We start from the raw sequence: 16,094 nt of genomic DNA, 5'->3' as shown, positions 1-16,094 counted from the left end.
TTTTACTTCAGCCTTTAATTATTTTTAATTTGACATTCCGAACGTTGCAAAGCAAAACCATAGGGCATGATTTTTATTTCAATTTTTCACTGAAAATCAGCGTCATGACTATGCCACGATCACGACATAAAACTGTGTGCAACCTTTTTGGTAGTATATAACTTGGAATAAGATTATGTTTACTTGTATTATATGCTTGCATGAAGAGAGTTATGAATGTGGATGAAGCAAAGGAAATATGCAGAGATCGTGGCAAGTGGAAAGAGGTAGTCTCTGCCTACCCCTCCGGGAAAGAGGCGTGATTTTATGTATGTATGTATTATATGCTCCAATAAAATATATTTTTTTCTTTCAAATGTTTATGATGCATATATTTTTCAACAGCCGCGACTTGGTGGTTTGCATTTTATATTTGTGAATGGAGGTACATTTTGCTTGAAACATGGGTCTAATCTTCTAAAGGGCTTGCATGACGTGATAACACCCCCCAAATTTAAAACTGACACTCTGATCAGAGGCCCTGATGCTGCCTTGATGGTGCAAAATATTTTATCAGTAAAGGTATATGGACGATGACTGCGCTAGTGATTTTTATGTTTGGTTATTTAAAAAGGTTTATTTATATAGTTCTATAAAAAGGTTTAGGTTAACCCAACCTTCTTGGTCATCCTCAACAACAACAAAAATAAAAAGAATATGAAGGAGTTTATTTAGTTTTTTTTTGCTTAATGTTAATAATGGGTACAGGTAGGTACAAAAAAAAAACATGTACATGATTTAAATGACAATAAAGTAATTATTAAAGAGAAGCTCCTGTACAACTAACGTAATTAATAAGCAATTTTGGCCGATTTTAGTAAACAGGTAGAAGAGTGAATATAGAAAAAAAATATTTAAGTAACGAATTAATAATGGCACGGTGCCCTTAATGTGCAAGTCCGACTCGCACTTGGCCAGTTTTTTATTACGTATTTAAACTTTCATTCACATCATATCATACGAGTATGTAATCCGTTTTCATTGGAGACAGTTGGCAACATTGAGTTAACCTCGAAAATCGTTCGCTGTGATTAAAATTATTTTGTGATCCACCAATTTCTTTGTATTAAATTCCCGTAAGTACAGAATAATATTTTTTAGTTTGTTAGCCTAAGTAACAAAACCACCTAGAAGCTCTTCCAATGTTACGTACCTTGACGGTAAACTTTATAAGATGCCGGCAGACTTTTATTGCTGATTCATTAGGCAAATCCGGTCGCAAGTCGATTGTCACAGCTACCACACAGTTTAAAGGAACTTCTCCAACTTCAGCAGAAATAGTTAAGGGTCAGTAAAAAAACCACACTTTGTAAATTCATCCATTACCATCAAAAAATAATCACTATGTACCTACCTGAAATATCAAAAATTCTGATTAAATTTCAAGATAACCGTCTAAAGTTTACACTAAGTTCTTATTAGATTAAATACGTTTTAAATGAAAAAAGTCCCAGGCCCTAAATCTTTTAATTCGAATTCTCATTCCAATTTCCAAATTAAGTATACAATGAAACAAACTTCTGGCAATTTCAGTTTCATATAGTTTAGGTATAGTAAATATCAGATGTGCATATGGTGCCTTTCATCACATGAAAATGTACTATGTCCACTGAGTTTGTAGTACAACATGTAAACAAAGTCATTGACAGAAGCTAGTTTTTCTATTATAACTAATCTCATTGAAAAGTGAAAACATTGCTTCTATCCTCATGTTAAATAATATTTAACATTTATTGTTTTAGAAATGGCTACTATAGATAAATCAAATTTTCTTCTACCAAATCACCAGACATTTGTAGAGCTTGATTGTTCTCAAGCCTTTAACAATTTGACAAACCAAGAAAAGTTGTATGCCCATTACTTGAGTCAGGTAAGTTCACTTTAATGCTATTTTTTAATACTATAAAAAATTTACATACTACATACATACAACAACTTAGAAGAATGAACACTGGGTAGTACCTATAAATTACTGATTACTCATTAGGTTTTTAGTTTTGAATGATCTGCAAAAAATAAACACACAATAACTGAACTGCATACTAACATGATGAATTTAATTCTTCATTCGATACTTGAAAATATTTAGAAATATTTTACTTTTGTAAAATTGTAAAAGTAACATGTGTATGCTATTCATTCATATGCAAATAAACATTTTCTATTGTTTTCAGTCTGCATGGAATGGTGGGCTTATTGTTCTCGTACAAACCAGTCCTGAATCTCCTAAGATCTTTTCTTTGCTGCATAGGATATTTGTTGCGGAACCCTTGGGAGATTTGAAGGCATCTGCTTTGAAAGCTGGAGCTTCTGAAAATGACTTTCAGGTTCTTTTTGGAAAATCATCCTCATTTTTTTTTCTATGAATAAGTTAGCTTGTGATTGTTATAAGACATACATAACATAATAAAATAAGGCCTAAATACAATTGGTTTAGTAGAAAATAGGTGGAAGATAAGCTTGTTAATGGTTTATATTAACCCCTTATTTATTTCACATATTTCTGAATAAATCTTATATGCAAGATACTTTTTTAAATAGTGTGAATATAAATAAATATGGAACAAATTACATAGATTGACTTGCCTCAAATTAAGTTCAAAACTTGTGTTATAAGATACTAACACAACAAGACTATATTTTATAATAAATACTTATATGAATAGATAAACAACCATCACCCAGACCAATCAGATAAAGTTTGTTTCTCATAATGCTCTGGCTGGGATTCAAACTCGGGACCCCTGTTACTGTGTCACAGACAAGCATACTACCGCTGTGCCCCAGAGGCCATTGAATTGCTAGTTTTAGGTAAATCTCTTTTTATAGAAACAAATACTCATGAAACTGATCTACAGTTTATCTACACTAAGGAATTTGTCAAATATTTTACAATCAAATAACGCACCCCTATCTATATTATCACAATTATGCTATTTTTATCAATAATTGTGGTTTCAGGCATTTCTCATATACGCCAGTGGTTTGTTCGGTAACAGTGGCAACTACAAGGGATTTGGGGATACAAAATTCATTCCTAACCTGCCTCAGGAATCATTCGAGAAAATTGTAAAAGCCTCAAAGGCATATGAAAATGACACGACACATATCATGAAGCTGTGGCAGAATACACAGAATGCTATTTATAGTTTAGAACCGAGACTGACTAGCTTAGGGCTGGCAGATAAAGTGAGTAATTACTATGTATTTTATGGTTTCAGTTTACTTAAGGTGATAACATTTAGCATTTTTTGTTAAATAATTAATTAAATATGTTTTATTGTTGTCAATGATAGGTTGATATAAGATGATGTAGATATCTACAATTTAATTGCATTATTTTATAGCTTTTAATTTCCTACTTTCAGGGAATAACTACATATTTTTCAAGTAATTGCACTGAGGCTGATTCAAATCTAGTGAATGATTGGATGAAGGCTAAGAGAATAGAGGGTTACATTTGTCGAACATTCAAAACAAAAGCTGAAGACGGATGTATGTTTATAGTTTCCTTACTTAACAAATGTCTTTGGGTCAGTTATTTGAACCCTTTATCTTTTAACTTAAGATTAGTTTTAAATATTACTTTCTTCCAAAAGGTCATACACTTTAATGATGTAGTACAATAATGTCCTTCAAATAGTTTAATACCCTTAAAAATGTTTTCCACACAATTTCAATATTGCGACAATCTTCATCCAAACGATGCTCTGACACTCTGATTTATATTGTACTGTAAACTATTTATCGTACAGTCGTCTACAGTAAAACATGACCCCTATTCATACAAATCAATATCATAGAGGGAAAAGTTTCAAACATTCTGATCGTGACTTTGCTACTTGGAACCATGCTTTTGCCTCTATCTTATTACAGTTCAAGTGAAGTTCTCAAACACTAAAACTAGATGTAAAGTTTTTTGTTTGTTTGTTTGTGCAACAAAGACTTTTCAAAGTCTTTGTTAAAATATAACAAATTACAAAACAGTCATTGGATTAAGAATAATATGTATATTGGCCGACTTATCCCAATCGGGATTTCTTCCAGTAATCAAAATAAAAAAGGAAAATCCATTATTTAAGTTTCTTTTTTAATAATATACATATTTTCAGTACCATTATACACAATTCGCTTGGCGAGCGTTGAGACCACATCCAAACCACCTTTGACCATGGAAAAGGAAAAATACAAGAACGCGTACTTTCAAGTAACGCGAGGGGACTATTCTCCACTGCTAAGGATTGTCAACGATCATTTGTCTAAAGCTAAGGAATATGCCGCCAATGACAATGAGAGGAACATGCTCAAACATTACATAAACAGCTTCAAGGAAGGCAGTTTGGATGAACATAAGGAAGGCAGCAGATTTTGGATCAAGGATAAGGGACCTATCATTGAAACGTAAGGGCTTCATAAACATATTATTGTAATTATCAAAGTAATTAAAACTGAGGGCAAAGACAAAATACCTAAGTATATTTCTCAATGTAGCAAAACTTATTTTCGTCCTGTTTCTAGAGCTAAAATAATTGTTTCTTTTTTAATTTCATAGATAATTAATTCTTTGTGGGTAAAAGAATCGATAAGCTGAGATTTCAGTTTGTTCGGTTTTATCCTCGCTTTTTTTATAAATGGTGACAGCTAGTGCCTTTTCTAGAAAGCTCAAGGACCTTCTTAAAGTTGGTGAATATATGTAACTTGATATAGAACAGCATTGATCCAATTCTTCAGGTATCAAGGCTTCATAGAGACGTACCGTGACCCGAGCGGGCAGCGGGGCGAATTCGAAGGCTTCGTGTCTATGGTGAACAAGGAAATGTCCAAGAAGTTTGGTACGCTCGTCGACGGCGCTGAAGGGTGAGTGATGCGATTTTATTGTTTTTATTTATTACTTAATTAATGATTATATGATTCCACATACATAAATAAATTAAAGTCTTAATGTCCAGAAAACGTGCCATTATTCTGAAATAAAAAAATTATAACTAACTACATACCTATACTATAAATTACTGTAGCTGTATTAAGACGATAGACAAATTACTTTGTTTCTATTTGCTTATGTCGGATAGTCATGTTAAATCAATATTTTCATTTGTTTCAGATTCCTTAAGCTGCTTCCCTGGGGACAAGACCTGGAGAAAGATACCTTTCTGAGACCAGACTTCACCAGCCTGGATGTGCTGACATTCTCAGGCAGTGGCATTCCGGCTGGAATTAACATTCCTAATTGTATGTTCTTGTTTTAATAAAATAACTTCTCGATCAGTTAGCAAAGTTAGCGAAAGTGGAGGTATCTCTAGAAATATATTTATAGCTGTTTTCTATATTTCTTTAAACAAAAATTATTATCATATCATGTGATAATAGTAGGTATTTGTTTCAAGAATAAAACCTTTTATTCTACATATTATATATTTATTTATTTTTTATCTGTTATTAGTATGGATATATAATTTTATATATCTTCATATTATAATCAAAAGAATACAATTTGTTTTGTTAAAAAAAATTAGCCTTGAAAGTTACTCAATTTTAATATTTTTCCTCATACATAAAATGATGCCTCCTTTCTCGAAGGTTTAGGCAGAGACTACATCTTTTTACTTGCCACAAACCCTGCAAACTTTTTTCGCTTAGATCTTTACAGTGGTTTTTTGTTTTTGCTAGGTACCTTTTAAAATTTATTTTAACGTTAGAACATTTCGCAGACGACGAAATTCGTCAAAACGAGGGCTTCAAGAATGTGTCCCTGGGGAACGTGATCCCGGCGGCGTACAAAGAGTCCGTCATCCCGTTCCTGTCGGACGCGGACAAGCAGCTGCTCGAGAAATACAGGGTCCCGGCTTTTGAGGTTAGTATGTATACAGTGTAATATAATATTAACAGTATACTGAGTACGAAAAAACTTACTCTTGGATCGTTTATTGAATACATTGTGGCATTAAGTCCACATGTTGTACATTTTACGTGCATAAAGTTTAAATAAATGAAATAAATTACTATACATACGATTTTTTTATTAATAATTTAATTTTTAGTCAATACATTTTGCGAGAAAAGGGGAAAAGTTATGACAAAAAACCTTCCCGCCCTTTGCTCATCACTACATATTATAAAGTACCCTATTTTCTCTATCTGTGTGTAGGACTAATCTCGGAAAGTTGTGGACGGATTTTGTTCCTGTGTGTTGAAAATTTAGGGATATTCTCTGTTAGTAGACCTCTACAATTTCCCATAGAACACAGGCCAAGTTGCAGCCAGTAATTTCCATTGTATGTTGTCTGTCAATCAGTATTGATGACAGCAATGTATTTGATTGATTGATAGGTGCAAGTAGGCCTCCACGAGCTCCTTGGTCACGGAAGCGGCAAACTGCTGCGGCAGAATGCTGACGGCACATTCAACTTTGACGAGAAGAAGGTCAAGAACCCGCTCACTGGTAACTACTTAACGTTTTCATATTTGTTTTGTCTGAATAATCTTGATATTTTTTTTTATCCTTAAAAATTCTTTGTGAACGATTTTTTTTCCATTCGTACATTAGTTGTTACTGTTACGCTTATGGGTAAGCTTTCTGACATGTAGCTCCACTTCAACATGTGCTTATCATTCAGTTAATTACTTTTCCAAAGATAATCAACTTTATTCATACAACTTTCATCAAAATCAATTGAGCGGTGAAAACAAAACAAAAAGATAAACTTTTATTTATATAATATACAAGGTGTAACGGAAAGGGGGTTATCATAAAAAGTGGGTGGTTACTATACCTTAAATAGATTCTTCCTACTGCTACTGCTGGTCCTTATCACCATGTTCATAAATGCATGTCAATAAAATTTCGCAATAAAATGTATTTATTTAAATGTAAACAAACGTGGCAAATCACTATCGGGTCAACATCCCCAATTCAAAACAACACACACACTAAGACACTATCGATGTACACTAAAACACTAACTCCTCACTCGTCATTTTCTCCTGGTACCGTCGGCGACCTAAGTCGTAGGTAGCCGCTTTGTCGGCGCCGTCAAAGAGATCGCGGCAAGGCGGCGAACGTTTGACGAAGATTCTAAAACAAACAAATAAGACTCGTTTACTTAATCAATAAGAATCATTTTGCTTTGACAGAGGTACGTCGTTTAAGACATTCAATCGATTTGAAAATATTCGCATGAAATGCAAAAGAAATAATAATTACCTACATACATAAAACCACGACTTTTTCCCGGAGGGATAGACAGAGACTACATCTTTCCACGATCTCTGCATACTTCCTTCGCTTCATCCACATTCATAACTCTTCATGCAAGCTAATAAATAATTACCTACATTACAAAATAAATTGGTAACTAAGTCAAAGAAAGATTGAAAACCTACATACCTTTCAAAGAAAGGGTTCAAAACGTCGACCTCCTTGGATGCACAAGTCAGCTCTCCGGTAAATGGAAACCCAGACATTGCGAAGCATTCCTGGCGTTACAGTATCGCATGCGGTTTGATGCGGGCAACCATTTCTTCGCTCGAAGGGGAATCCGACGCATACACTTTATTTTTAATGTATCCCCAGAAAAAAAGTCAAGTGGTGTGAGTTCTGGAGACCGCGGAGGCAATGCGATACGTCCTCCTCGTCCAATCCATTCCGGGAACCGGGCATTGAGGTGGCTGCGCTCATCACGAGCGAAGTGAGCTGGAGCGCCACCATGTTGGAATATTAGGTTGTTTTCCATCACGATATCCACGTAACTTCTCACTGGCATTACTGTTCCTCATTTAAGTAATTTTCTAGGAAATTTAGGCTGTTAGGCAAAAAATATGGTTCAACGACAACATCTCCGACTATTCCAGCATCCAGCCAACACATTTATCCGCCACTGGTACTGGAAAGATGACTCCGTAAAAACATGTGGATTGGTAGCTAGGTATGCGACCAATAATGTTCATTGTAGTCGTAATAATATTCTGAATTACTCAAAGAAATCACGAAAGAGAACACGTGTACGAAAAAGTCAAAACACAAACACAAATAATGTTGTCATCAGTGCTGCCAGACCAAAAATCCGATTGAGCGCTGTAAGATGTAAAAAAGCGCTCGATTTCTTGGAAATTGTGCTTTAAAAAAGCGCTAGATATCGCGCTAAAAGAACAATTTTTCTTGAATGAAATAAAGCAAACAAACAAAAAAACACTCTATTAGGCTTTAAAATAACTGATGCTGATAGAGCCATAGAGTTTTTTAATATGTCATGATGTAAATTAAAAAAAAACACCAGATTATCCGCTAGGTGCCATAATTCTGTAAAGCGCACCAAACACATAAAAAAGCGCTAGATCTAGCGCCCAAAGCGTTAAAATGGCAGCACTGGTTGTCACGCAAATGGATAGCGAACGACTGATTGACTTCTCAAATAATTGTACATTTCCGCTTCCCGATTCTGGCATCCTAGTACAGGGGAGACACGGGCAAAGTCGACCACGGTCACGTTAACCGGCTATTTTTGTAAACAAAGGTGAAATAAAATTATTTTAGTACAAATATGTTTTGTCCCTTTGATTCAATATCTTATTAATTTTACCATAATAAACGGGTTAAAAACAGTATTATTTGATTTCAAAATTTTACCATACTTACTACCACTCTTACCAATAGGAAAAAGTGGCATGTACAAAACGTGTTTCCTAGGTTGACTAAATGTTGACAACTTTTTTATGAATGTGGCGATAAAATTAAACAAAGTAAAAGTTTACTAATCACAAACGTAAATAATCAGGTGGGATCATCATTTTACCCTCACTTACCCTAAAGCGGAAGAAAGGATACGTGTACATCACCTGTCTCGCGGCGTAGCGCCATTGGTCGGCGCTTAGTGTACTAGACAGTGAACCCATTGACTGCGCACACACACACTCTCAAATTTGAATATTGACCTTGAATTAGTCGAATTTAAGAACGAGAGACAAGTACTCTATCTAGTCTTGCCTTCTCGTTTTGGTAAATTAGGGGCCCGTTTTCATTTATTTTTAAGTAGATAAATTAAACCTCTTGCGTATCCATGAAATCCTGGTAGCTAAATGATTAATTCCTTTATTTTATTCGGAGATGTTTTTACCCATGATGCAAAAAAGAGCAGTGTTGTTGATGCAGATGACGCAGAGAGACTGCCGTCTGACGTCCGCAAGGATCAGAGACTTAAAAGAAAACATGTTTCCCTTCACGAACATTTCTTTCTTCCCGGACTTTTAACAACCTATGTAAACGTCATTTAAGTACTAGATCATTAGTAATAGTTTTATTAATTTATGACGATATTCGTTAATCGGCTTCTTAAAATATGAAAAAGAATTTCGTTCGTAATAGAAAATTTCTTAAAATATCCGGAACCATTTTAATACATTATTAATCGACCTTGCTCTTTGCTCCTTGCAAAGAAAAGTCACGCCTATTTCAGGGTTCATTTGGAAAATTTTAGTTAAAACCAACAACAATAGTTTGCTCGGATTTTGTGATTCAATAATAGTTTGATTATTTCTCTTTTTAATTATTATTTCTTTAAAAAATATTTCTTTCATATTTAAGTTTTTCATAATGTTACAAACACGTTCTCTGGTAACTACTACATTGATATTATTCAGTACGCTTAGTTCGTTGTTTTACTTTTACTTTATTACTGTAAAAACGCCAGTCCGGTATTTTAGTTGCTACAATTAATCTGCTAAAATAATTGATGAGAAACTGTTAGTCAGTTTTCTTTTTTGCCATGAGATTGAAGAGTCATATGAAACACTGATATTCAAACAGCCTTCAGTGTAAAGTTGTAATTTTAATGAGATAAAGTAAAAAATCAAGTTTCGCAGGTGGGACTCGTCAGCTAAATAGTAAAAAGTAAAGAAAAAAGCAGGAACACTTAGTTAAGAAAAACAAAAAAAAAAGATATCCGGAACCCTGGCTCTAAAATACTATTTTAAAGTACCAGGAGTACAGACGGGTGGCGTCGACATTAGGCCAGTGGGCCAATGGGTGTGATCGTTAAGATGCTATTGACCTCACAGCTGTTTACTGCTGTAGTGTTGTGCAAGTTTTAATAAAATAACATAAAATAAAATAAAATCGGCTGTAAAAAATAAAAATTTCAAAATAAAAAATTTACTTTTAGGGTTTTGCGTGGCACCAGGCTGTTTGTTACCGGTAACTCGTTTGGTGTACTCAATATGATAACCCCCTTTCCGTTACACATTGTATATTCCAGTCAAAAGAGAGAATGTTTGTTAGCGGGTCGAACTCTGAAAAGTCGGGAGGCATTACAATTTATCACAAAGCAATTGCGTTGCCACTTGCAAAAAATCTTTACAATTTACACAATTTTTTCATTTGTGATTTTATTTGTCGTGCAGGCAAGCCGATCACATGTTGGTACTTAGAAGGCGAGACATACGACAGCAAGTTTACAACGCTGGGGTCTGCCTTCGAGGAGTGCCGCGCCGAAGCTGTTGGATTGTACCTCTCGCTCAGGCCAGAGATACTCAAGTAAACCGATCTTTTCATAACTTTCATTCAAAAATGATTCTTAATATATTGGGAGAGAGCACACAATCCATAAACATGAAACTACTCGTTGAGCAGGGAGCTGATGTGCATGTGAAGAGTTTATTTATATTTAAAGATTGTGTTTTATTGTAATAACATTAAAATCCATTTTCGAATGGACGGACGAATTTGTTTTTTCGAACACTTGAGGGATTTCGACGAGATTGTGAGTCTAGTTTTATCACATATTTTAATCATAATAACTATTGGTCTTTCCAATAAAATAAAAAGATACTATTTCGATGTCCTGCTGTATGGTTTCCGGCACTTTAGAATAGAGAAACACTTTATATTTATCATGGATGTCGTAAAAGGCGACTAAGGGATAGACTTATAAACTTGGGATTCCTCTTGTAGGCGATGGGCTAGCAACCTGTTACTATTTGAATCTCAATTTCCATCATGAAACCATACAGCTGAACGTAGCCTATCAGTCTGTTTGAGACTGTTGGCTCTGTCTATCTCGCAAAGGATATAGACGTGACTATAGGTATGTATGTCGATGTCCTTCTGGCGTTTGTCCTGGTTGCTGGAAACTGGCAGGTATCGCCTGTGCCGTGTGTACTTTCAATTTTAAATCAACGAAGCTAGTGAAACTGATTACAGTAGAATCCTGTTATAACGACGGTCAAGGGACCGGTGACATAACGTCGTACTAACCGGAAGTCGTATTAAAAGAACAGAAAAAAAAATGTTTTTTATTTATCAAATATTACAGATATATGCCTGTTTAGGTGACGAGCAAATAAAAAAACTAATTTTAATCAAAATAGTTATTTATTAATAAAATTTTGCATTTTTGCATTTTGTGCGCGTCACTCGTTACCCGCAAATTCGTACTGCCGTAAAATATGTAAACAGTCAATTTCCAATCAGGGTGTCGCGCGGGGCGATAGCTAAGATAGCTATTCATTTATTTCATTCTTTCTAGGAATTGCATATTTGTAAACACGGCAACGCTCATTGTTGTAACCGGACAATTATGTGTGAAATTCGGTCGTTAAAAGCGGTTGGTCGTTATAAGCGGAGTTGCAATAAACGAATGTCGTTTCATTAAAAGTTATACTAGAACCAAACAAATGCCTAAACTTGCGTCGCTAAAAACGGTTGGTTGCTGTATGCGAAGTCGTACTAAACGGACTACACTGTACTTGCACTCATTACTGCAAAATTCAAGAAAAATGTTGAAATATCAATTGGTAATTGGAAAGGTCATTGCATTTCAGGATCTTCGGACATGAAGGGCAAGAGGCGGAAGATGTGATGTACGTGAACTGGCTGAGCTTGTTGTGGAACGGCGCCGCTAAAGCCACGGAGATGTATCAGCCCGCCACACAGACATGGCTTCAGGTTAATATCTATATACATTAATAATAATTATGTTACGTCTGTATATCCAAACTAATATTGTAAATGTGAAAGTGTGTTCCACCGCAAAACCACTAAATCGGTTTTATATGAAATGTTGCACACATTAAGTGTGCAAGTATGGAGTAGGACATAGAGATCTTCACGCAGGGTGGCGAAAGCTATGTGAAAATGCTTAAAAAAAGTAAGAATTTGTATCAAACAAAAAAATGGCGCGCATTGGACTATACCATCAGCAACCCAGAGCTATACCGACCGGTTAAACGGGCCGAATCAAGGATGCGTCGCTTTCTATGACGGCAGCAATTCGTTAATAGACGTGACTCAAAAATACTTAACAAATTCTCTTTAATGTCCCTTTGGTCTTGCATTACACCAATCAGTTACTGTCACAGACGATGTTGATACGCATACGCCTCACGTAGCCAAGCTATCGCCGAATTGATTCCCGATTATTTGTTGTGAAATGAGTTTAGGATTTCGTGTATAATATATATACTTATGTGGCGACATCTCTACGCCACTCGTCACAACATCAAATCACACAACAACTGTCCATCATCGCGAAGAAATTGACGCGCTCAGCCAATAGCAGCGAAGAAACTAAATCGCGATTTCAGAAATTTCACGGATTGGAGCTATATATACAACCTCCGACACAACATCGTCGGAGCCGCGGTTCCCCAGGCATAACACCTAGCCTGGCGGAAGATCTTCCCTTTGGTGGCGGTCGAGCCGAATCATCGCTCCCGCTACATATATAATGTGTTCATTGACTTGTAGGCACACGCGCGAGCGCGTTTCGTTCTGTTGCGGCTGTTGGAGCTGGAGGGCGACGGCCTGCTCACCATGTCGGAGCCCGAGCCCAATAAGAATCTGCTGCTCACTTTAAAGAAGGAACGTCTGCGCACTGATGGCAAGAGAATTATAGGTAAATAGCTTTTTCCATCATCTTTGTATGTACCCGAAAATCCTTTTTTTTGTTTTATACCACAACAGATCTCAATTCCATCATTTACTTTCCTTCGGGACTATTTGCTCTATCTCCCCCGTACGGGATACGACTTATCCTACCGATATATATAAATGTATGTTGCTACAATTACTAACCATTCAAATATTTCGTAGGCGAGTTCCTAGTGAAGCTGCAAACGATAAAAGCGACCGGCGACGTATCAGCGGGCGAGGAACTGTTCAACCGCTACAGCCGGCTGGACGGCCCGTGGTCGCGGTGGCGGAACATCGTCCTGATGCACAAGCAGCCAAGGAACATTTTCGTACAACCCAACACTCGGCACAAAGGTACCACTGACTCCTGTGAGTTTCCATACTGATGTGGCAGCTCAGAAAAACATAGCGTGTGACAGCTGCTACTCTTCCCACGAAAGGAAAGGGCAGGGCTTCAGCACTAAGGATTCTTCTATAGATGCGCTCACATCCTGTTAATATCTGAAAATTACATTACCATCCTCTGAAGGTGACCTTGGAGTCCTTACGTAACTTAGTTCTGTCTACTTCAAAATGGATAAAGAAGTGATGGTATATGTTTGTATAAAAAATTTAATCTATACTGGAGAGATAAATAGAAATAATACCCGCTGCAACTGACGCAGAATATGGCACAATACAGTACAATGAGTCGCACGGTGTAAATGAGGTAAAATTTTTTCAGGTGAGACGACGGAGTTGCGCCGATATCCGGCGAGTGCTGAAGGCATGATCTCCTCGTGGGTGGAACGGTTCCCGCGCACGGACATCGACGATATACTAGAACAGCTGGCGGAAGCCGACAGAGAACATTTCGCAGATCTACATGCATGATTGTTTTAACGAGTAATAAATAAGAATTCGCATTTGGCTTTTTATTTCTTATTCCTTTTTTATTTAGACAAATGACCCTATTGCGACAGCTGAGAATACTTAGATACTTATGGCTCCCATATTGCTGTCATTCACGGAGTCCCATATTGCCTTAATTCACCGAGTTAACACTTCGCTTTCTATGTTGTCTAATAAATTGTTAGCCTTGATTATTATTGATTTACCATATCAATAAAACAGGTAAACGCATTTAGGAGGCTTAAGCAAAACAAAAATATTTTTTCAACTATATAATTTATTCACATTCAATACAAAAAGTGTGTGATAGTAGTTTTAATATTTATCGTAACAATCACAGTTTCTGCGTTACCTTATGTGAAAATATTAAAAATCACCACACACAAATAAATAATTTCAATTCTAGAAAAATAAATAAAATGATGAGTAAAATGTTAAAACTGATAAATGTAACGATAAATGTTATTGCTCGTCGATTACAATAACTAATGTCACACAGCGGCTGAGATGGCAACAAATGTACTATATAATAATGCAACAACTTCGTTTACAATACTATGCTGTTTCACTGTCCATACTTAAACCTATAAAACTGAAATCGCAAAACCATTATAAAACATACAGGTGTGTGTGAGTGATACTAACATGTCGATTTATAAATAAAAGTTACTCTAACGAAATCTTCTAAGCACCATTCTATTCGTTTACTGTTACCAAGTGACTTAGCATTCAATACTATACGAATATGATAAAACTATTATCACAAAAAGATGTCCAACTTGATAAGCAGTGTATGACAGCAATACAAAAAACAAAATCAGTCAAAAGTACATAGTCCTAGTATTCAAGATTTAATAAACATCTTTTTGTGGTAAAATCATTATTAACTAAAACTTTACTTAGGGTCACATAAAAATGTAAATTGACATAACTAGAAGAAAATAAAAATTAATTTATATTGAGTAAAACCTATTTGTGCAAACACACTCATAAAACATCGTGTCATTTTATCTGTATCAATAAAATAGACTCGTATCAAATCCAGTCACTTAAATATATATATATATATATAAAGGCACATAAGAATCAATTTACAACGAAAGCTCAACAAAAGTTTGTCGATTGCAAAATATAATTCATTAGTCAATTCGCTCATTAAATCCAGAAGTCATTTAAAAAATAGAATTGCTATATCACGTTACTAATGTGCAACCATGGAGAAATTACATAGAAGAAATAACAATATAGGAGAGTATTAATCACATCATCATATTAATCCGATGTCGCTCGTAGTTACATAATTGTATAGGAAAGCAGATGTTATTGCTTCATTATGATAAAGTTAAAATGTATTTGGTAACAACATCGAAAAACACTACAAAACGTGAACGCGAGTTACAAAAAAACAAAATGCACTCTCGTACGCGTATTACGATGAAGGAAAGCAATATCAAATTAAAGGCACCTCTTCTTTGTATTGACTCCGTTGTAAAGCTGAAATATTGCTAACGTCCAATTAAAAATAAGAATTTCGATTTCTAGTCAATATTGATTTGTCAGCTAGGTATTTTAACTAGCTCTTAAGCGCGAAATAGACATTAATTTGAAAAATATTACAATTATGTAATTCGTTTGAAAAGATAAACTCTGTAGGGTTACCTAACTGCCTTTGAGGCATAAATAAACAAAATTATAATGAGATTTAAAACCAGATTATTTTATTAATTCATCACTCAGTGAGCTAAAAATCGGTACAATTGTTATACATCCTATTTTGAGAGAATTCGGATAATCATTCTAATGACTCTTATTTAAAAAAAAATCCTTTTTCGTACTAAGATTGATCTGACATAATTAGAACTTATTAATTTGCCACTAAAGACAGTCTTGTAAATAGTCTGTCTTCGATGCATTTTTTACATAAGATAGGACTACATTTTGGCAAGAATCTGTCGAGAAAGCCTCTCGTCAAAACGATGTTGCAAATATTCTTAAAAAAAGTGGAAGTATAAGAGATTCTGGCTATCCACATATCTGGCCTAGGCATAGTAATAAAACTGGCGCTTCGGGTGAGATTTCCAATAAAAACTTGTCAACAAATGCTATGAATACATCACAAACGATTTCGGCAGTCGCGATCCATGTCAGTAGTTCCTCTCAGTCAACTTTCTCAGAGCATTCTGTACTGTCGCCTTCGCCTTTAGGTGAGATAGTGGATCTGAAATACAAAATAATAATATGTAAACTCTTGATGCTTTTT

General features: G+C 35.3%; 2 protein-coding genes across 4 annotated transcripts in view; one reads left to right on the top strand and one right to left on the bottom strand.

Annotated features, from left to right (window-relative positions):
• The first annotated feature begins 989 nt into the window (after positions 1 to 989).
• On the top strand, positions 990 to 13,848 carry LOC106134049 (dipeptidyl peptidase 3). Of its 3 annotated transcripts, none has more exons than XM_013334014.2 (15): positions 990 to 1,115; positions 1,782 to 1,909; positions 2,214 to 2,366; positions 3,001 to 3,228; positions 3,408 to 3,534; positions 4,152 to 4,440; positions 4,771 to 4,896; positions 5,144 to 5,271; positions 5,751 to 5,893; positions 6,370 to 6,481; positions 10,435 to 10,567; positions 11,854 to 11,977; positions 12,779 to 12,926; positions 13,124 to 13,297; positions 13,668 to 13,848. In XM_013334014.2, the coding sequence occupies exons 2-15, from the start codon at positions 1,784 to 1,786 to the stop codon at positions 13,814 to 13,816; spliced, it is 2,160 nt and encodes a 719-aa protein (XP_013189468.2). In that variant the 5' UTR covers positions 990 to 1,115; positions 1,782 to 1,783; the 3' UTR covers positions 13,817 to 13,848. The 3 variants fall into 3 exon arrangements, with proteins under 3 accessions (XP_013189468.2, XP_013189461.2, XP_060801171.1); XM_013334007.2 differs by lacking the exon at positions 990 to 1,115 and adding an exon at positions 1,122 to 1,326; XM_060945188.1 differs by lacking the exons at positions 990 to 1,115; positions 2,214 to 2,366 and adding an exon at positions 1,122 to 1,326.
• A 256-nt stretch (positions 13,849 to 14,104) lies between these two features.
• Positions 14,105 to 16,094, bottom strand: part of LOC106133429 (serine/arginine repetitive matrix protein 2) — a 34,275-nt gene continuing 32,285 nt past the window's right edge. Inside the window, exon 28 of the mRNA XM_060944955.1 lies at positions 14,105 to 16,052. Coding sequence (XP_060800938.1) covers positions 15,992 to 16,052 — 61 coding nt within the window. The 3' untranslated portion in view covers positions 14,105 to 15,991. The remainder of the gene's footprint in view (positions 16,053 to 16,094) is intronic.

Source organism: Amyelois transitella, chromosome 7, assembly GCF_032362555.1.
Source record: "Amyelois transitella isolate CPQ chromosome 7, ilAmyTran1.1, whole genome shotgun sequence".
NCBI classification, from domain to species: Eukaryota; Metazoa; Arthropoda; class Insecta; order Lepidoptera; family Pyralidae; genus Amyelois; species Amyelois transitella.
This window is presented reverse-complemented; position numbering and strand designations above follow the sequence as displayed.

What these genes read in the sequence shown, in the direction of transcription:
- LOC106134049 (XM_013334007.2), top strand. Translation starts at nt 1,182, where the DNA reads ATGTTACGTACCTTGACGGTAAACTTTATAAGATGCCGGCAGACTTTT. An exon ending in CTTCTGAAAATGACTTTCAG is followed by an intron (nt 2,367 to 3,000) that starts GTTCTTTTTGGA and finishes TTGTGGTTTCAG; the next exon opens with GCATTTCTCATATACGCCAG. An exon ending in ACAGGGTCCCGGCTTTTGAG is followed by an intron (nt 5,894 to 6,369) that starts GTTAGTATGTAT and finishes ATTGATTGATAG; the next exon opens with GTGCAAGTAGGCCTCCACGA.